The 22,055-nt window shown below is 41.1% G+C and overlaps 1 protein-coding gene across 1 annotated transcript in view; it reads left to right on the top strand.

Moving 5' to 3' along the window:
• LOC136872280 (suppressor of lurcher protein 1-like) overlaps positions 1-22,055 on the top strand; it is a 339,284-nt gene that overhangs the window by 304,081 nt on the left and 13,148 nt on the right. The window contains exons 8-9 of the mRNA XM_068227413.1: positions 13,481-13,667; positions 21,160-21,350. Coding sequence (XP_068083514.1) covers positions 13,481-13,667; positions 21,160-21,350 — 378 coding nt within the window. The remainder of the gene's footprint in view (positions 1-13,480; positions 13,668-21,159; positions 21,351-22,055) is intronic.

The raw sequence follows: 22,055 nt of genomic DNA, 5'->3' as shown, positions 1-22,055 counted from the left end.
AATAATGCAACTTTGGCGTATCAAGTTCATCCTGAAGACGAACACCAACACCACCACAGAAACAGAGGTTATCCCAATCAAACGTGATATCTTTCAAGACGATGCTTTGAGTGCACTGTGGTTCTGCGTATGTCTCTACACAATCTCTGAGACACTGAAGATGACCAACTATGGATATTTAAAAAAAGGAATAGACGTAACCTTCACAAGTTAAACCACCTCTTCTACATGGATGACACTAAATTACATGCAACAAACAGATCTCAAGTGACTTCCCTCATCAATATTACGGAAAATATTTCCAAATACATCTGCATGGAATTTGGTACGAGCAAATGTAAAATAAACAGCATTAAAAAGGGACAATGATCTCAAACATACCTATAAAACTTCTATCGCACAATAAGGACAGTGCTTACTAAGCACAAAATGATGCACCCTAATTCATGCATAGAGAGAGTTACAATGCCGAAAAGAGAGAGGGACAGAGGAATTATTGATTTTATAGCTCTACACAGCCAACAAGTAATAAACCTGAAGAAGAACTTTCATCGCCGGACAGATGACAGGATTCTGCATAAATCTGTGGTTGAAGCAGATCTAAACTACACCCCTCTGAATTTACATGAATGCCACATAAATATCAAAGACACGAACATCCCGCACAGAGAGAATATAGAGAGATGGGCTAGTAAAGAACTTCATGGAAGATACTAAAACGAGAGAAATGGTGAGAACATTGGCAAACAACTTTCAAACTCATGGCTGTCTAGGTGAGAGTTATTTCCAGAAACTGAGGGATTCAACCAGGCGATCCAAGATAAAGTGATCTCAACAAAGAGTTATAGGGAACAAATTCTTAAATATCCTACTACTAAGAATGCAGGGACCGGGCGAGTTGGCCGTGCGCGTAGAGGCGCGCGGCTGTGAGCTTGCATCCGGGAGATAGTAGGTTCGAATCCCACTATCGGCAGCCCTGAAAATGGTTTTCCGTGGTTTCCCATTTTCACACCAGGCAAATGCTGGGGCTGTACCTTAATTAAGGCCACGGCCGCTTCCTTCCAACTCCTAGGCCTTTCCGATCCCATCGTCGCCATAAGACCTCTCTGTGTCGGTGCGACGTAAAGCCCGTAGCAAAAAAAAAAAAAAAAAAAAAAAAAAGAATGCAGGAAATTCAACAGCAGCCAGGAAACCATTGAGCACATCATCAGCAACTGCAGATTACTAGCGCCAACATCGTATACTAACAGACGTAGTGATGTAGCCAAAGTTATACACCGAGAAATTGCCTTGACCCGATATCTGATCCAGAACAGAGTGCCTTACTACAAATACTCCCCATTTAGTGTACTGAAAATGAACATTTTTAACTCTACTGGGGTCGAACGATACAAGCAGATAGAATAACGCCGCACAATAGATCAGACATAACATTAACATACAAAAGGAATCAACACACTATCACGAATGACCACAATATGAAACAGAAATACAGGGGGCACTCCTCGCAACGATCGCTGAACGCACCACACGTCTCTAAGGTGGATTTCTCTGTACTCAACACCACTTCTTTTCTTCGGCCAGGTGACGCCGCATCTTTACTTCCACACCCAACCGCGACAAAAAAGCATATCGGCTGACGCCAAGTAGGAAGTCGGCCTTCCCATCACCATCATGCCCAACTGCATCCTTCACGATGTCGAGCTCACATACTCGGATGAAGAACTTCTCCACTACTTCCGCAATAACTGCTTCCCGATCACCAACACATCTCGGGTACAGGAAAATTGTCTTCCCACTAGTCGGTTCCTCGTTCAAGTTCCAACAGAAGATGCCGTACAGCTGCTCCAAGACGGTGTGTACCTCGACCTCTCCACGAATCGTGTGGAACGTTGCCCTTCATAATTTGACGACGCTTTTGAGCCCCTCGCCACACCTGTTTTACCCCAAGGACTCCCGCCTCCCCTGACAACGCTCTCTACCTACGATCCCCCTGTCACCACCACCACTTCTACCCTCACAACTACCACCACTCTTCTGTTCATGCTTCCTCTAATATTACTCTAACTACTACCGTTATGTCCCATTCCTCCCCACTTATGACGTTTCCTCTCGCCATCCCACCATCCCTTCTTCAACAACATACAACAAACTATCAGCCCGCTGAGGAAAATGCCACCGTTCAAGATGCAGCGTGTCCACCGCCTCCACCATCACCGCCGACAGACCAGCATAACATCTACAGCTGAGTTGTTTGCGGAGTAGATCCAAATCTCCCAACTGAGATCATCGTCCATGAACTTCGCCTGGCAGGGATCCCCGTGCGGAGTGCGTTCAGGATCCACAACGCCGATGGACCCACATATCTCGTGCGCCTCCAACTTCCGACGTCTGCAGACAATCAACGCCTCATCGCTCATGGAATTCATCTCAACGGTCGCCACCATCGAGTAGAACCCTCCCGCTCACCTCGCCGAATTTTGACCCGACCTGCAACACCTCGTCGGCGTACCTGGCCTGCCCCTCCTCCTCCTCTACTTACTCCCAATATGCGGTTTCATCCACCCCCAACCCAATTACTATCCCCCACCTCCGCCTCCATCAGACATTCTTCGTCTACTGCTCACATCCCATATAAACTTCTCCTCCTTCTATCACAACTTTACACTTCACCTTTTCAATACCCACCCTCGAACTCTCCTTTGAATTTTCAATTCTTGCACACGTTCCTTTAAATAATATCCACGGACACGTCTCCTCATTCTTCACTTCGAATTACCCTCCTCCTCAAAGTATTGCTCCTTCCCCAACCAGCCGAAACTCCTGGCCAGGGTGAAGGCGTAACCTTCAAGGTGGCCCACCCCTCCCCCGCAGGGAGGGGAATGAAAACAGGGAAAAAAAATACAGGGAGACTGCTGAGACATATACTCCTCTGGCTATGGAAGTAGCAAGGATCGGAAAACGAGACAGAGTGACAATTCTTCCTTTCCCCCACTGGACTCACACCAAAATAATTTCCAGAAAACTTAATGAAACTACAGCTTCCCATCTACACTCACAATGCGGCACACAAGGCTGCAAATTTGAAGACGTGCAACTTAGTCAGAACATACCTGAATGCTCAGTACGGACCATAAACTGAAAAGGCTGCAACCTCTATAACGAAGAGAATAATGAAGTCCTATAATGTACTGTACCGGTAACGGCGGTACAGGCTAAGTCCCCGTCATAAAAATCTTAAACTTACGTGTTATGCTCCGGTCCGCTTACGAAGAACTGACCGGGCAGCGAGCAACTGCTGCGCGCGTGTGACGTAGTGAGCGGGTGACGTCACAGCATGCCTCGCTGCACTACGAAGCCTGGATTGATGCAGAATGTTCTACAAGTTTAGGATCAAATATAAATACGTGCTGCTTCGCTCAGCAGATCAGTGTGTCAGTGTGTGTTACAGCTTGTTATAGTGAGCAGCAGTGCGCTGCAGAATGTGATACCAGTTTGCGGCCGGGATTTCTATAAGCACACTAGACTGTCGTATTCGCGCAGTCAGTTCGCGGGTGCGGTAACCGAACGTGAAGCCGCTGCTAAGTTTCAAGTTCGTGGACTTTAATATAGTCATGCTGAATGTGGACTTATTCAGATTTCCTTATATTGTGACAACCTTTTACTCCGATAGGACGTGAGGTGAATTGTGTATCGTCTGGACATTATTTATTGACTGTTACTCTATACGAGTGTCCAAGACCCGCAAATATCTTCGAGTGTTCGAAATTGAAATTTGATGGACTTAAAACTGATTGCTCCTTGCCGAGGACTCGATACTTTAAGTTATAAACTATATTTAATCCAAATTTAAATTACCAATCCGTAAATTGTGTCGACATTTTTGAACTGTGCAGGTGTGAACAGCGCCTCTCTATTTTAATGAACAGTGCATTTCTACTCTGATGAACAGTGTATTTCAATTCTGGGCACATTTAGTTTATGAACAGTCAAACCAAGGACTGTCAGTACACAGTTAATTTCGTCTTTTGGTTTCAACACGTGAACGAGTTTGATTCACGAGCGGGACATCTTTATTTCATTTAAATTGAACAGTGCTTCAATGAACTTACTTCACGTTATCATAGGTGCAACAAACTTTCAGTAACTTTAAACTGGACAATCAGTTCCGAGTGGACTTTACTTTGTGAATGTTTCTTTCACTTGACATGTGATAAAGTTAAGTGACATTTCACCGAGACATTTTGTGTTTGGACTTTGTCAAAAGCATTTATAAGCACTCTATCATCTGTGCAGAAGCAGCCGTTGCACTAACTCGCCCCAGAGCTGAACGATGTTCATTTATGTTCACCATTTACAAGGACTACCTCGACGCCATGGATCTTCAAAGCACCGAATAGATCTTCTAGAACTTCCATCGGGGGACGAATGGTGGTTCGTCACTATGGAATGTGGAGCTGCCGGAATCCAAGGACATCGCCAGCCATAGGTCAAGGAACGTTTTCGACTGTATATGCTGTACAGAGGTGATATTAATTTAAATTTTTTAATAAACTCTGAAACACAAGTTTTTAGGATTTCTTTTAAACAAAACCCTCTCCCTCTGTATGCACTTCAGCGACTGGTACACGCCCTGCGTCTCATCTCTACCAAAGTACCAAATTTACTGTTACAGAGGAGAGGGGTAGAAATTGGCGCCCCAGTCGTATCGGGGCCGATTTGGAGTGCAGTAAAATTAGAAATTAGCGCTTCAGCAATATCAGAACTTAATTATGAGTGCAGTAGACATTAAATTGACACTTAACCATTCTAGACTCAATGTTGAAATACTAGTAATAATTAAGAAGTGCAGTGATAGACAAAATCGCACTAAATCGTGTGACTTAGTAATTTAATTCAGATACATTTCCAGTGCTTTATGTGGAATAACTATTAATATTACAGTGAACTTTCTAACAAGATTTAACTTCTCACTAATAAGAAGTGTTATCAATGATATGGGATCATTTTTGTGTGTTAAATGTCTTGGAAATTTTTCTCTTTGAATGACTTTGAACATGAACTTTTAACCATTGGACAATAATGGTGATATCTGAATTCTTTTCAAGTGATTTATGATTTTCTTGTTGCTTGGTTTAAATACATTACCATCAAAATGGAAAATATTTTAGCGGCTATTGAAGCTCTTAAGATTAGCTTAAATGAACGTATCGCCAAATCGCATGCTCAAGTAGGTGCTGATTTACAAGCTCGTATTACTGAGGCCAATGCTGCAACTGCTCAAGTAGGTGCTGATTTACAAGCTCGTATTACTGAGGCCAATGCTGCAACTGCTCAACTAGGTGCTGATTTACAAGCTCGTATTAATGAGGCCAATGCCGTAACTGCTCAGTTAGGTACTACTTTAGGATCTCGTATTACTGAGATTAACACTCGTATTGATGAGGCCAATGCTGCAACTGCTCAATTAGGTACCACTTTAGAATCTCGTATTACTGAGATTAACACTCGTATCAATGAGACCAGTACCGCAACTGCAGCCAACTTAGAAAGTCGTATCACACAAGTAACTAAAGTAATTAATACCAAGTTTACCGAAGTTAATGCTAATTTGGAAAATAGGCTTACTAAAGCTGGTTCTGAGATTGAAAAAAGATTCTCAGAAACTAATGCGAAGATTAATTCTAAGTTTACGGAAATAAACGAACGCCTCACCCGTGACTTAGAAACAGTAAAACAGGACCTTAAACTACAAATAGTTGAAGACTTAAAAGCTTCTTTTCCTACCTCGCATCAATTGATTAAGGAAGTTGAAACCTTAAAGGCAGAATTTAAAGAATCTCATGGCCAGTTATCACAGGCACAAGCAAAAATAGCCTCTATTCAGGATAACATCCATGAATCTTTTAAGACTAACTTTCAGAAAATAAGTAATGAAGTCAATTTACTTAAAACGAGGCAGGAGGAAACAGATAAGCATGTAAAAAATCAATTAGATAGCGCACATACTCAAATCATTCGCATAGGCCGCGATGTAAATGAAGTGAAGCAGGACCTCGAAAAGGAAGTCCAGAGTGTGGAAAACTCCATCCGTGGGCAAGTTAAGACTATCAAGGTCGAATTGCAAGGAAAAATAGAGACGATTGATAATAGAATCTCTCAGGTGGAGAAGGAGGTGTCTACACACCAGTGTCAAGGGTCTAGTGGAGATACTTCTAGCATTTCCACAGTCCTAAAATTATCAGACGATAAACCTGCAAAATTTTCCGGAAAGGAAGAGTACACAGCGAAAGAATTCCTTCTCAATATTGAAGAGTACTTTCAAGAAAATAAAGTACGATCCGATCATCAATTGAGGATAGCTTCTAGATTATTGGAGGGGAAAGCACTAAATTGGTACACAGCATTTAAATTTAACATTAAAACCTATGATGAGTTCAAGGAAGCCTTGTTGAAGAGGTTTTGGAATTCGGAAATTCAACACTTGATTAAGTTACAATTATACTCTAGGAGATACAACACAGCTATTAATTCTTCACGATATTCTGATTTTCTCATTTCCCAATTAAAGAAGATGCAATTCTTTGATCCTCCTTTGCCAGAACAGGAGTTAATACAGGTAATAACTTTACAATTTCCGGCGCATGTACAAGAAATTCTTGTGGCAGCCAATGTTCAAGACCTAGAACAACTTGATGATTTATTAAGGAAACTTGACACTGCACATACACAAAATCTACCTAGGGTTACTAAGACGAAAGAGGTTGTAACTAACCATGTCGAAGTTAATAACCCGCCAAGATCGAATCCCGAACCCCGTGAGGAAGTAGAACCACGGAGAGATCCGTTATCTCATTTCCGACGATTCAGGAGACGTCCATACAGGCAAAGTGCGCCTTATAGACGTAATCAAACGTGGAAGAAACCTACCGAATCACTTACTCGAGATAGAGATTCGCCGAGAGCCGAGATCGAAAAAAGATGGAGAGAAACCCGCGAATATATCCAGAATCGAAACCGGGATGAAGGATTACCTGGCGCTACCTCTTTAGAATATCAAGAGCATGCCAGAAGACAGAACACGACGCCTGCGACCAACCTCGAATCGACAGGCGCAATTAAAAAAAAAACTTCGACAACACAACAATAAGATTGCCTGAAAACCGTAGTAGAGGGGAAATAATTTGTGTCACTAATATTAATTACTGGTACTTGGATGACTCAGATCTCTTGTATGAAGATCCCACTCCTACAACACCGAAGGTCCAGCGAAGTCTTCCAGCTATTAATATTACTTTGGATACCCTTTACGTAACTGCCTTAATTGATTCTGGAGCTCAAGCTTCGTTAATGTCTGAGAGGTTAATTGAAATGTTGAAGGGAGGAGAAGACATGTTATTGATACCAGTCGCACAGATTAAAATTAAAGGGATAGTACCGGACAAGCATATCAAATGTAAATTTCAAGCTTTTGTTACATTTGACATTGAAGGTGTTCAGTTCGAGCATATATTCCTAGTCATTTCGCCGATGAAATTCAACGTCATCCTAGGGTCAGATTTCCTAGCCAAGTATGGGGGAATCATTGATTATCCTGCCAACGTCATACGATTTTTTAATATCGACTCTGTAGAGTTGCAGCTGGTAGACTGTAATAATTTGAAGTACCAAGGTCTGGGTACCCCATTCATAGAAACCGGAGGCAAGATGAGCGATGCTTTGCCTGCCGATGAAATAGATTGCGAAGAGGGTAGACCCGGTCAAGAGGGACCCGTCGAGGGCCAGGAAGTGCCCATTGTTGAGGATATATTCGACGAAGGTCGTGATCACTTCATATTTCTCACCAGTGCGGCTGAAAGCCCAGAGTTCGATTCCCGCGTGGCGGAAGCAACTCGACAAATATTTGAAAAATTCCCTGAAGTTTTTGATGACAAACCAGGCGTTATTAGAGATTTTGAATACCAATTAAATGTCAAGGACACCTCTCCTTATAAAAAACGGCCCTATCCAGTTCCTGAGAAGTACCGAGAGGAAGCCAGGATTGTGATAAAGGAAATGGAAAATAATGGTATCATTTCTAAATGTGTCACTCCGTATCTAAATCCCTTGGCTATTGTAAAAAAACCGAATGGCAGTCTGCGTTTGTGCCTAGACGCGCGCATGCTCAATGACAGACTTGTATTGGAACATGACCACCCACCTTCACTCAGGGATGTCATCCGGAAATTTAGAGGCATGAAACTCTTCTCTACTATGGACATGACGTCATCTTACTTTCACATCTTATTGGCAGAGGATAGCAGGAAATTCACAGGCTTCATTTTCGAAAACATTACATATGCATTCAATCGTCTCCCTTTCGGGATCAAGAATTCAGGGGCAGTTCTCATCAGGGCTCTTGAGAATCAATTATCCGATGAGATTAAAAAAATCGCAACGATTTATGTTGATGATATCCTGATAGCTTCGGAGTCCTTAGAGCAACACATTGAAGACGTTAATAAGGTACTCGACGAACTCAAAACCAAAAATTTTAAGATAAATGCCTGTAAAAGCCAGTTTTTTAAGACAGAGGTACTGTTCTTGGGTCACCTCATTAGTGGAGAGGGTATCAGGCCTAATCCGGCCAAGATTCAAAGTATTTTGGATTTCCCGAAACCCACAAAAATTAAACATGTGAGACAATTCCTGGGACTGTGTCAGTTCTTTGCACAGCATTGCCCAGATTACACCAAAACAGTGGCACCCTTGCAGCTGCTGCTCAAGAAAAATAATAAGTGGAAATGGTCAAAGGAATGCGAGGAGGCTTTTTCCGAAACAAAGAAGATGCTTCAGGGAAGCGTACAGTTAGCATATCCTAACTTTGAATTGCCCTTTTGCCTTGAGTGCGACGCCAGCTCCGTAGGCATCGGTGCAGCGCTGTACCAAATCGATCCTGAGAAGCCTGATGTTCGCATCTTTATTTCATTCATGAGCAGGAAGTTGAGACCACATGAGAGGTCCTATACTATTACGGAACTTGAGGCTCTTGCTATTGTATATTCCTTGTTGTACTGGAAGAAGATTATATATGGGTATCCCGTGACCATCTACACGGATCACAAAGCCCTCACATTTATCATGTCTTCTGATCTAACTAGCGAGAGAGTAACCCGGTGGGCACTCTTTATTCAGCAGTTCAACATAACTGTTATCCACAGACCAGGAAGGAAGAACATCCTAGCTGATGCTTTAAGCCGCAATCCGGTCGATGTCGTCACTAGTCATCACATAGAAGTCATGAGCAACGAAGATGAGGAATTTCTTAGGAAATTACAGTACTTACCTCAAGCACAGGGGAGAGATAGGAAATCCCGAGAATTGATTAGATTTTTTAAGGGTTTGATTCCTGCAAATGACGATGACTATTTTCGCATCTCAAAGTTGGCTCAATCTTTTTGCTTTCATGATGGATTACTGTATAAGTATCTTGATCATGCCAAAACCAAACGCCGAATTTATGCTCCTCCACGCTTAAGGTCCAACATTATCTGGCACTGTCATTCAATATCTGGACATGCCGGCACGGATAAAGTAATGATGATCATAAAGGAAAAGTTCACTTGGGAGTACATGAGACGTGATATTAGAAACATTCTCCGAACTTGTGATGTCTGCCAACGAACTAAGCCTAATAATAGATTGTTGAGGGAGTTTCCAAAGCCACTTCTTCCCGAAAAACCTGGTGAAATATTGGCTTTAGACCTATACGGGCCGCTCCCCAAGGCGAACCGCGGCAACAGGCACATTGTGGTGGCAGTAGATGTCTTCTCTAAGTATACGATGCTATTGCCCATACAGAAGGCTAATGCTGGAAACATCCTCCGAAGGATCAAGAAAAACGTTATTCCAGAGATGGGAAAACCGGAGTTCCTACTCACCGATCATGGACCCCAATTTACATCTATGGAGTTCCAAACAGTACTTGAAGAACTCGGTATAAGACACATTATGAATTCTATTCGACACCCAGAGGCTAATCCCGCTGAGAGAATCATGCGCGAGATTGCAAGGTTTTGCCGTTTGTATTGCAGAACTCAACACTGGAAATGGATCGAAGTCTTACCCGTGATGCAGCAATGTGTAAATTCAACTGTTCATGAGTCTACGCAGGACATCCCCATGACTGTACATAGAGATGTCATGCCTGACAGGCCATGGGACCAAGTATTACCATCACCTCAAGATCCAGCAATTACTCATCAGACTCGCGTGGACGCAACAAGGGAGAAGCTCAGACACGCTGCTAGAATCAGAGAGAACCGATACCGAAACCGCGCGTTTCGACAACCACTTAGGGTCAATGATTATGTTTTGATAAGAAAACCAGCTGTTTCACATCCCGAACTTCGCATTTATGCAAAGTTTTGCCCGCTTTATGTAGGACCATATAGGATTGCAGAGGTTCTTGAGAACGGGGCATACAATATTAATAAACTGGATGGAAGCATCGAAGGTATTTACAATGCAGCCAACCTAAAGAAATATTTCAAGAGAGAACATCATTAAAAGAAAATCCTATCGAATTTTCTTTTCCCCAGGAGGAGGGGGAGATGTACCGGTAACGGCGGTACAGGCTAAGTCCCCGTCATAAAAATCTTAAACTTACGTGTTATGCTCCGGTCCGCTTACGAAGAACTGACCGGGCAGCGAGCAACTGCTGCGCGCGTGTGACGTAGTGAGCGGGTGACGTCACAGCATGCCTCGCTGCACTACGAAGCCTGGATTGATGCAGAATGTTCTACAAGTTTAGGATCAAATATAAATACGTGCTGCTTCGCTCAGCAGATCAGTGTGTCAGTGTGTGTTACAGCTTGTTATAGTGAGCAGCAGTGCGCTGCAGAATGTGATACCAGTTTGCGGCCGGGATTTCTATAAGCACACTAGACTGTCGTATTCGCGCAGTCAGTTCGCGGGTGCGGTAACCGAACGTGAAGCCGCTGCTAAGTTTCAAGTTCGTGGACTTTAATATAGTCATGCTGAATGTGGACTTATTCAGATTTCCTTATATTGTGACAACCTTTTACTCCGATAGGACGTGAGGTGAATTGTGTATCGTCTGGACATTATTTATTGACTGTTACTCTATACGAGTGTCCAAGACCCGCAAATATCTTCGAGTGTTCGAAATTGAAATTTGATGGACTTAAAACTGATTGCTCCTTGCCGAGGACTCGATACTTTAAGTTATAAACTATATTTAATCCAAATTTAAATTACCAATCCGTAAATTGTGTCGACATTTTTGAACTGTGCAGGTGTGAACAGCGCCTCTCTATTTTAATGAACAGTGCATTTCTACTCTGATGAACAGTGTATTTCAATTCTGGGCACATTTAGTTTATGAACAGTCAAACCAAGGACTGTCAGTACACAGTTAATTTCGTCTTTTGGTTTCAACACGTGAACGAGTTTGATTCACGAGCGGGACATCTTTATTTCATTTAAATTGAACAGTGCTTCAATGAACTTACTTCACGTTATCATAGGTGCAACAAACTTTCAGTAACTTTAAACTGGACAATCAGTTCCGAGTGGACTTTACTTTGTGAATGTTTCTTTCACTTGACATGTGATAAAGTTAAGTGACATTTCACCGAGACATTTTGTGTTTGGACTTTGTCAAAAGCATTTATAAGCACTCTATCATCTGTGCAGAAGCAGCCGTTGCACTAACTCGCCCCAGAGCTGAACGATGTTCATTTATGTTCACCATTTACAAGGACTACCTCGACGCCATGGATCTTCAAAGCACCGAATAGATCTTCTAGAACTTCCATCGGGGGACGAATGGTGGTTCGTCACTATGGAATGTGGAGCTGCCGGAATCCAAGGACATCGCCAGCCATAGGTCAAGGAACGTTTTCGACTGTATATGCTGTACAGAGGTGATATTAATTTAAATTTTTTAATAAACTCTGAAACACAAGTTTTTAGGATTTCTTTTAAACAAAACCCTCTCCCTCTGTATGCACTTCAGCGACTGGTACACGCCCTGCGTCTCATCTCTACCAAAGTACCAAATTTACTGTTACAGTACAGTTATGTAAATTATAATTAAGCTCTATTTCTTACATGTAGAAGAACGAAATATATTACCATCTGTAAAGTTGTAAAATAATAATAATAATAATAATAATAATAATAATAATAATAATAATAATAATAATAATAATAATAATAATAATAATAATAATAATAATAGCCGGGCTAAGTGGGTCAGACGGTTAAGCGCTGGCCTTCTGTCCCCAACTTGGCAGGTTCGATCTTGGCTCAGTCCAGTGGTATTTGAAGGTGCTCAAATACGACAGCCTCGTGTCGGTAGATTTACTGGCACGTAAAAGAACTCCTGCGGGACTAGATTCAGGCACGTCGGCGTCTCCGAAGACCGTAAAGGTAGATAGTGGGACGTAAAGCAAATAACATTATATTATTATTATTATTATTATTATTATTATTATTATTATTATTATTATTATTATTATTATTAATGGAAAGAAGGGTCACCTTCTCTGGGCACGTGACGTACATGAGTCCAGCAAGATTGCCCAATCATTACATACTTTCTTCTTCTTTTCCTACCGCTTTTCCCACACCTGTGGGGTCGCGGGTGAAAACTGTGTCACACATGTGGATTTGGTCCTGTTTTACTGCCGGTTGCCCTTCCTGACGCATACCCTGTATGAAGGAATGTAATCACTATTGCGTGTTTCTGTGGTGGTTGGTAGTGTAGTGTGTTGTGTTGTGTTGTGTTGATAAGGATGGCATAATTCCTAGGCTCTCTGCTGCATACAGAGTGTCAGATGGTATCATCATTAAGCGCTGTAGCAAATCGCCAGTCATAAGGAGTAGCGTTTTACGATACTGTTAAGACGATGGCATGAAGTTTCCACGAACTGTAACTCGGTACTTTGTTGTTTAGAACTAGGGGAGATACCTTATCTATATAACACTGAATATACAAATCAATATACTACCATGTCTGCTAGGGGACGTTCCCATAGACGCAGCCGATCCTACAGAGACTCGTCTGAACGGAAACTGATTCCAGAGAGCTTCCTAGAGACTGCTGTTTCACCCAGGTAGCTTGAAAAAATTTGGGGCTTTGTTGTCGTATTTTTATTTCATAATAGACTGACAACCACCAATAATAATAATAATAATAATAATAATAATAATAATAATAATAATAAGGGGAAGAAGAAGAAAAGAAGAATCAATAACTTGAGCTCTTCCTACGAATACCTCCCTCTCATAACTTATTTTTACTTTATAGATAAGTTGTTCTGAAACCTTCTATGTTCGTTGTGAATAACGAAATCCTGTTCAAATTGATGATAATTGTAGATTTAAGTTTGAGTTAGATAATGTGTTCCAATTGCTGACGTTGTACAGGTTGAATATCCCACTTAGTTCGTACTAATATGGTCTGTTATCGCAGCCTCGGCGTGCGACGTGGTGCTGAACAGCGACTCGACGAAGAGTGGTCTATTGACTTCCCCAGGATATCCTGGGCCATATCCTGCGCGCAGCCACTGCCGCTACGACTTCCAGGGCCGCGGCAAGGAGCGTATACAAGTCGTGTTTAACGACTTCCGGCTGTACCACCCCACAGATAACTCCAGGGAGTAAGTAATGGTGTGCCATGATTTATTATTATAGAGGATGAGTGTGGTATTTGTCTATAAGTATTCTAAGCACAAATAAACAAGAAGTATGTGATAATTATATCGTTCGTAACGACAGCTGTTTTTGTTGTTTTGTTCTATAAAATAGAACTCAGAGAATTAGAGTAGGTGAAGTATTATCTAATCCTGTAATCATTAACGGGTGGGGGAGGATGTCATGGCAGTATTATCAGACCTCCATATTTTCGTATAAATAAAAAGGATATGAGTAAAAAACTGGAATCGGAGATAAGGCTTTTTTCATGTGATGTCATACTGTATGGGGTAGTAAATAAGTTACAGGATTGTGAGTGACTGCAAACAAGACCTCGACAATATTATCAGATGGACAGTAGACAATTGTATGGTGGTAAATGTGATGAAAAGTCAGGTTGTAAGTTTCACCAAGAGGACATGTTCTCTCAGTTTTAGTTACTGTATTGATAGGGTGAATGTACTACACGGGATCAATGTAAGTACTTAAGGGTTAATATAAGGAAAGATGTACATTGGGTAAATCACATAAACGAGGTTGTAAATAAACGTTACAGATCTCTTCATATGTTCATGAGAGTATTGTATTTTATTAAAAGTTTTGCTTCACAACGCGTTTCAGATACTTTGCTCCATCGTCAGGTTTGTCCTAATAAATTAATTCAATAACTCATTTAAACACAGCATTTCGCACTCCATTCAGACAAGATTTTCTATTAATTCCACAGGAGGTTACTCTGACTCAAAGTACATCTGGAATGTGGGTAAGTTACACCTATAGGTGTGACATGATGTTACCTAGCAACCGTGGAGGCTGTGATGTGAAGTGCGTATTGATGGAAGGCCATGACATACGAATCCACGGCCTCTGAAACACTTTATACAGATCCATTGCCCTGAATTTAGGCAGGGGCTTCCCAGTGAGCTCCCCAACCTATTATTTTTTATCGAGCGTTACATATCACTATATCACCACCTGACGATGGAGCCAAGTATCTGAAACGCGTTATGAAGTAAATCATTTTTAAGAAATTGTGACTGTAACAGTTTTAATTATTCATAACAAAACAATAATGAATATTTCGTTTTTATGACAATATTGCCTTTGAAATAGACTTCCATCTTATGAGGTCGTCTGGTGTACATATAGTATATGACGGCCCAGCTCCACGGCTAAATGGTTAGCGTCCTGGCCTTTGATCCAGGGGTTGGGGATTTTAAACTTCATTGGTTAATTTCGTTGGCTTGGGCGGACCCCATCCCCGCAGACGTCCAGGTCGTCTGTACGGCGTATTCTCGAATGACCTGCACCGGGCCTCTTCGGAGGCCACACGCCATCATTAATACATGCCGAAGAAATGGGTTTTTATGGGTTTTTTATTATATATATATATATATATATTGCGAATGAGCCCATTAGGACTACGCAAAGTACTTAGAGACAGGCATTTGCCTTTCTTTGTGCCCACACTTCCTTCATTCGTTTGCTGTGTGCTTCTTTTCTCTCTTGAGACCATGTTGTTCCGGTCTTCTTCTTTGGTTTTTCCTCTTGGTCAACTTGCCACTTATGAACTTTGGTTCTGAAGATAACCCGGCTTTGGATGTCTTCAGGTGTAATTCCTGCCAGTTTGAGATCTGTTTTAATTTCGCCAATCCATTTTATTGTGTCCGTTTTAGCTTTACTTCGGTTTTCATAAAATTCAACTATTTGCTTGGTAAGTCTATCTGGGTTCATCCTTTTTATATGTCCAAAGAATCTTAATCTGCGTTTTCTGATGTCGCTGTGAATGTTAGAAAATTGTTTGATTTCCTGTTTCCCTCTAAGGCGGTACTGTTCATCTACGAGTTTTGGGCCTAAAATTTTTCTAATGATCTTGCGTTCCTTTTTCTGAATATTTTCTAGATCAGTTTTCCTGTTCAAAATTAGTGTCTCTGATCCATAGAGGCATTCTGGTTTTATTACTGTATTATAGTGTCTTAGTTTTGCATGCTTGGAGAGACACTTTTTGTTATAGATATTTTGGGTGAGTCTATACGCAGTTTCCATTTTTTGGCATCTAACTTCATTGGCTTTTGTTTCCATTCCATTCTCCTGAATTATTTCACCGAGATATTTGAATTGCTGGACCCGTTTTATTTTGCCATATTTTGTCTCCATGAATTTAGGGGCTTCTTTGCTACAGGTCATGTATTCAGTTTTTTCAAACGATATTTGGAGGCCGACTTTTTCCGCTGTTTCTTTCAGGAGTTCGATCTGGTTTATGGCTGTTGAAACGTCACGAGTTAAGATTGCCAGATCCTCCGCAAATGCCAGGCAGTCTACTGCTAATTTGCCCCTATCAAGAGTGATTGGTTGGTCAATCTTGAGGGCAGACTTCTGTTTGCGCCATTCCTGTATTACCTTTTCAAGGACGCAGTTGAAGAGTAGTGGAGAGAGCCCATCTCCCTGTCTTACTCCTGTTTTGATCGGAAAAGGGTCTGAGATTTCCCCCATGAATTTAACCTTAGATTTTGTGTCTGTCAATGTCTCTTTTACAATTGCGAGTGTTTTCCGGTCTAGACCCTGTTCTTTTAATATCTGAAACAGTGATTGGCGATCAACTGAATCATAGGCCTTTTTGAAATCAACAAAAGTACAAACTACATTTTTGCTACAAATTCTCTGATGCCTTAGGATTAACTTTAGGTTCAAAATTTGCTCTGGACATGAACGGCCTGGTCTGAAACCTGCTTGATATTCTCCAATTTTTTGTTCTAGTTGCTGTTGGGCTCTATCGAGAAGGCACTGAGATAAAATTTTGTAGGCAACAGATACCAATGAGATTCCTCTGTAGTTATTTACATCTGTTCTGTCTCCTTTCTTATGTAAAGGATGAATTTGTGCACTTTTCCAATCTTCTGGAATTTGTTCTGTTTCCCAAATCTCTTGGATGATACCGGTGAATTCTTTTATAGTATTTGGGCCTGCTGATTTGAGAATTTCTGCTATGATCCCATCCTCACCTGCAGCTTTATTCATTTTAAGTCGTTTTATCTGTCTGGTAATTTCTTCTTCATCCGTTGGTACTGAATTTGGGTTTGTGAAGTCAGGTTCCTGCGGTGGAAATCTTTGTGTTGGCTCTGGGCAGTTAAGCAGTTCTTCAAAATACCTTGCAAGTTCGGTGCAGTTTTCTTGATTGTTCAGTGCAAATTGCCCATTTACTTTCTTAAAGCAAAGGTTTTGTGGCTGATACCCTGTTAGCTTGTAATAATTTGATGATAATAATAACAATAAATAATAATAAATAAAAATATATATAAATAAAATTACTCAAAAACTTAATAAAATTAATAAGCATAATTAACCGAAATGTCCGTAGTATGGGCGCCAGAGTTCACCAGAATGGATCCCTCGAATTTAGATAAGAGCATGATAAACTTTATATCCCAGGGCGTGTACATAATGCTGCGAACTGGTACATCTGCTGCAGGCCTTACCTAACCTCCTGAAAACGACTAATTAGGTAGGAACTGCACCTAGGTTTATCAATAACACTGATTCTAAAATAGCTAACTATATTCTGAACAAATTCCGTGCATGAGCACCTCATCAACATACAACATTATACATATAATACACACATAAAATATTGCTGGAAGACTCCATATTTACAACAACAATAATAATAATGAAAACCGTGGGAAAACGAAAGCGAGAACTAAGTTACCATTTGTAAATAGTCCGATGAACAATGTACATGTATGAAGATAAATACCCTTCACTGTCTCTAGATCAATTCGATTTACCGATTCTCATAATCGGCAGTTATCACATCACAGATACTGTACCTTGTACTACTGTGTTCACATATTTTAACACTTGTTGTAAAGATATATACACACGTCTGTCGATCCTCAACATATAAATTTATGGAAAGTCTGAGATAGCTTTCACCAACATATAATGCTAGGCCGCCACAAGTGCTACAATACTTAATGCGCAAGCACTCTCCACAATCAGCCACTTTCCACAAACATAACTAGACTACGCTCCACGAACGTTTGAAGTCCAGTCCATTGCAGTCGTGTCACTCCAGTACCGTGTATCACCACCACTTCCTTCCCGTACAGTGCGTCAGTTGTAGTTGTAGTTGTAGTTGTAGTTATCTTCCTTCTCGTTCCTATACAATCACCTTCACAATCACCCTTACAATGTTTCTCATACAATCTCTCATACAATCATCTGGTTGCCGCCGTATGACCAACCTTTATAGACATCAACATCCCCCTCCTCTCAGATGGGACGTCTGGATTGGTGCATGCCAGCCAATCATGAGTGATCTCAAATTAAGACCAAGCCCTGAACTACTTCTTCCTCCCAAGACAATAACAAACTCTGGGGAGTTTTCATGAATCACCAAACTTTCCTGGTACAACAACAAGCTTATCTCATCAGGCTGGGATATATACACGAGTAATGGAATTTCCTGACACAAGTACATCACAACAGACACTGGGGTGGCCAGATGACTCATTCAAATTACCAGAGTTATTACAGCAATGTTTTCCCACTGATGCAAAACAAATTACTCATACCTACATATGTGGATATCTTCCAGCTTACCAATATAAATGGCAAAATATACAAATGAAATACTGACAATAAGAATAATAATAATATTAATAATAATAAATCGAATACTGACAATAATATCTATAACTTCTACATATAATTCGGGGGTGTGATATATGTACTATCACAAGCTTTGTTTTGAAGTTCTTGTAGAAATTTCGTGTGTGGTTTTTTTCGAAGTCCTTTTCAATTTCCAGTAGTTGATCTTTCTCGAATTTCCTTTTGGTCTGTCGGATTAATTTCGCTGCCTCTTTCCTGACTGCCAAGAACATTTTGTGATTCTTATCGGTCTTTTTGCTGTTCCACTTATTGTATGCATTCTGCCGGGATTGGATGGCTTGTTCACAGTCTGCGTTCCACCAAGGGTGTTTTTTTCTTTTCTGCAGAGGAATCAGTGTTTGTGCTGTTTCAATTAGTTTGGTCTTGAGTTGCTGCCAATTGTTGGACTGCTTTTTCTCTAATTCTTCGGTGAGAGATGGCTGGATCCGACTGGTATCAAATTTCGAAATTATTTGCTTCCTTCTTCTGAACCTTTGGGGTATCAACTGTAGTTTGACTCTTGTCAGATAGTGGTCTGAGTCTATGTTTGTACCCTTCCTTATTTGGACATTCATAATTTCTCTGTGGTTTGGGTACGAAATTGCCACGTGGTCAATTTGAAACTCGCCCAAGAGGGAGTTGGGTGATCTCCATGTCATTTGTTTAGAAGGTTTCTTCCTGAAGTGAGTCGACATGACTTTAAGGTTGCATGCCCTGCAGAATTCGACTAATCTCCGTCCATTTTGGTTCGTCCATTTATGTGCTGGGAATTTTCCAACTGTTTTCCTGTATTTCCTTTCCTTGCCTAGCTGAGCGTTGAAATCTCCTAACAGAATTTTGACGTGGTTTTGAGGAATTTTTGATGCTGTTTCTTCTAGTATTTCCCAGGATTTGTCTACCTTCTCGCGATCTGTTTTATTGTCTTCATTGACTGGCATATGTGCATTGATCAGTGTGTATGATTTGTTTGCACACTTTAGGGTGATTGTCATTAGCCTATTGTTTACACATTTCACACCTATTACTGAGTTAAGTATGCTCTTCTTGACTGCAAATGCAACTCCTAAATGGGGTGTGTTTTTGAGAATCCGTTTGTCTGTTTTACTTTTGAAGAGTCTGTAGTTCCCGAAATCCATTGCGTGTTCGTCAGTCATCCTCGTTTCTTGGAGTGCCAGTATTTCTGTTTTTGATCATTTAGGGTTTGCTCTAGTTCGTACAACTTCCCTGCCCGCAAGAGAGAATTTATGTTCAGTGTTCCGAAAAATGTTTTGCTGTTTGGGCGAAGTTGGCCAGAGGTCTCCGACTCCCTCTGTTTGCGTGTCCAGCCAGACTCCCCAGAATCCGATAGTCTGGTTGTGCTGCTAATGTCAGCAGTGGATTGGTTACCACCTGGGGTACAAATTTGTTTTCTGCCACGCCTCATGGTACTTGATTATCCAAGTATTGGACCGTAGTCCAGTTTCAGAGGACTGGAGTGGATAGTTCCAGAACATACATTTCCAGCCGCACCTCTGGTGAACAGACGCTGACCACTTTGCCGCTTGCTGCAAGTCAGACGCGAAGTGGATTTCAGTCAGTTCTTCCGCCCTCTCCGCCATCGGGATGAATCCTCTTATGCCGTCGAGGCCGTTGTCCATTTTCCTTGTTCCCTCAGTTGATCCGCGGGTGCTTATTTGGCAATGCCTTATTCGCACCTGTCCTGCATATCTACAGGAACTTTCCCTATCAGCCATTGGGACGCGCCGTGTCGGGGTTGAGGGTCCCCACCCCAGTGTCTTACATAGAGTTATGCCTAACTCCTACTCAGTTCAGAGCTAGACCCCCACGCAAGCTGACCGGGCACGGTTATTATTATTATTATTATTATTATTATTATTATTATTATTATTATTATTATTATTATTATTATTATTATTATTATTATTATTATTATTATTATTATTATTATTATTATAAAGCTTTCATTGACCTCCCTGATAGGGTGGGAAGGGCCATGGGGTTTGGTTCCGATCGATGTCAGGTTGGCCACTTGAGTTCTGTACTTCGGCATGGACTGTATGTACTCGACACGGCTAATAACCTGAAAGTCTATACCAAGTAACGTTATTTTTCTCACAGACCATGTCCTACATCCTAAATTACTTTTAATTTAAGGATACTGTTAGGGATCCTGACATAAGTATGTCTTAGAGCTGGGGGTAATCCAAAAATGCATGTAAAGTAATAGTGTTATGTAACAAAATGTGTGACGTGATGTTACCCAGCAACACTATCTTCAGAGCTGCACGGGCCATGGATCTGTATAAAGAGTTTCAGAGGCCATGGATTCGTATGTCATGGCCATCCATCAATACGTATTTCACATCACAGCCTCCACGGTTCCTAGGTAACATCATGTCACACATTTTATTGAAAACATATTATTTTATGATCAGTTGATTTTCCAAAATTAAGCTTTTTTCCAATGCTTTCTTTTTTCGGATAAGCGCCGCATGTGTCACCACATCCCGATATCACACGACAAGGAGATTCCAATCTACATCTTTCCGCCCTTCATGATCCGAGTTCCTTTCCAGGTTTCAACCTGTAATTTAGATGTACAGATCGGTACTCTGTCACTGAGCTCTTTTCAGAGTGTTTGCCTCTGATAACATTACTGTTGCGCCCTCAAATATACCAATTCAATATGGTCTGCCCTAGTTAACCAGATCACTTTGATAAATTATACCTGTCGTCACACACTGACTCTAGCCTGTAGTTAGAGTCTTCTTGTAGGATATCTTTAAATCGTCCTCTGATCTCTTCTAGGTGTGAAAGTATAGATTCCCTGATGGCTTACGTCCACATAGACGGACATATGGAGAAGATTGACAGCTTCTGCGGCAGTGCTGTTCCTAAGCCGCTCATGTCCAACGGTCCCAGACTGTTGTTGGAGTTCCGCGGTATTTACTCTTCCAGTCACACTCGAGGCTTCAAAGCGACGTACGCGTTCACAGAGAGTGAGTACAACAGAACTTCCTTACCTCCAAATGTGATTGAGATTTCTGTCCCGTACTACTATGTGCATAGAGGCTTAACCCATTAAAGGATGAAGTATTATCAGTGTCTGTTCAATTTTTACGTAGATGCCAATACAAAATAAATAATACAATCCCCGATTTATTCAAATAATTTAATACAATATCTCGTTTAAACGCATTTCGCACCTCATTTAGACTTCAGATTTTCTGTTAATGCCATAAAAGGTTACCCTGACACAAAGTACGTAAGGAATACAAGTTAAACCTATCACATGTTCGATGACCTGAACTTAGGTAGAGTCGTCCAAGTTTGTTTTCGGCTTTATTATTATTATTATTATTATTATTATTATTATTATTATTATTATTATTATTATTATTATTATTATTTATTCACGGTAAACTCCACGTATGGTCATTTATTGACGTATGAAGTACTTTTATTCGTCTCTTAGCATAGACCACAACAAAATGTAGCTTCCACTGAAGTCTCAATCTCGTTTCTGGCTGTGGCAGTATAGAAACTGCTGTACCGAGTGAGATATTGCTTCAATTTCTCCTCTATTTAACGGACTGATATCCCAGACTGATCACGTTCAGAGTGGTTACTACAAGTACCAAATCACACAATAGTGCCACCTCGTTGCAGCTCCGTCAGTTATTTGCAGTGTTGCCAGATCGGCC

The sequence above is a fragment of the Anabrus simplex genome, chromosome 4 (assembly GCF_040414725.1).
Source record: "Anabrus simplex isolate iqAnaSimp1 chromosome 4, ASM4041472v1, whole genome shotgun sequence".
NCBI lineage: Eukaryota > Metazoa > Arthropoda > Insecta > Orthoptera > Tettigoniidae > Anabrus > Anabrus simplex.
The sequence above is the reverse complement of the archived record's forward strand: the minus strand, read 5'-3'. Positions and strand labels throughout refer to the sequence as shown.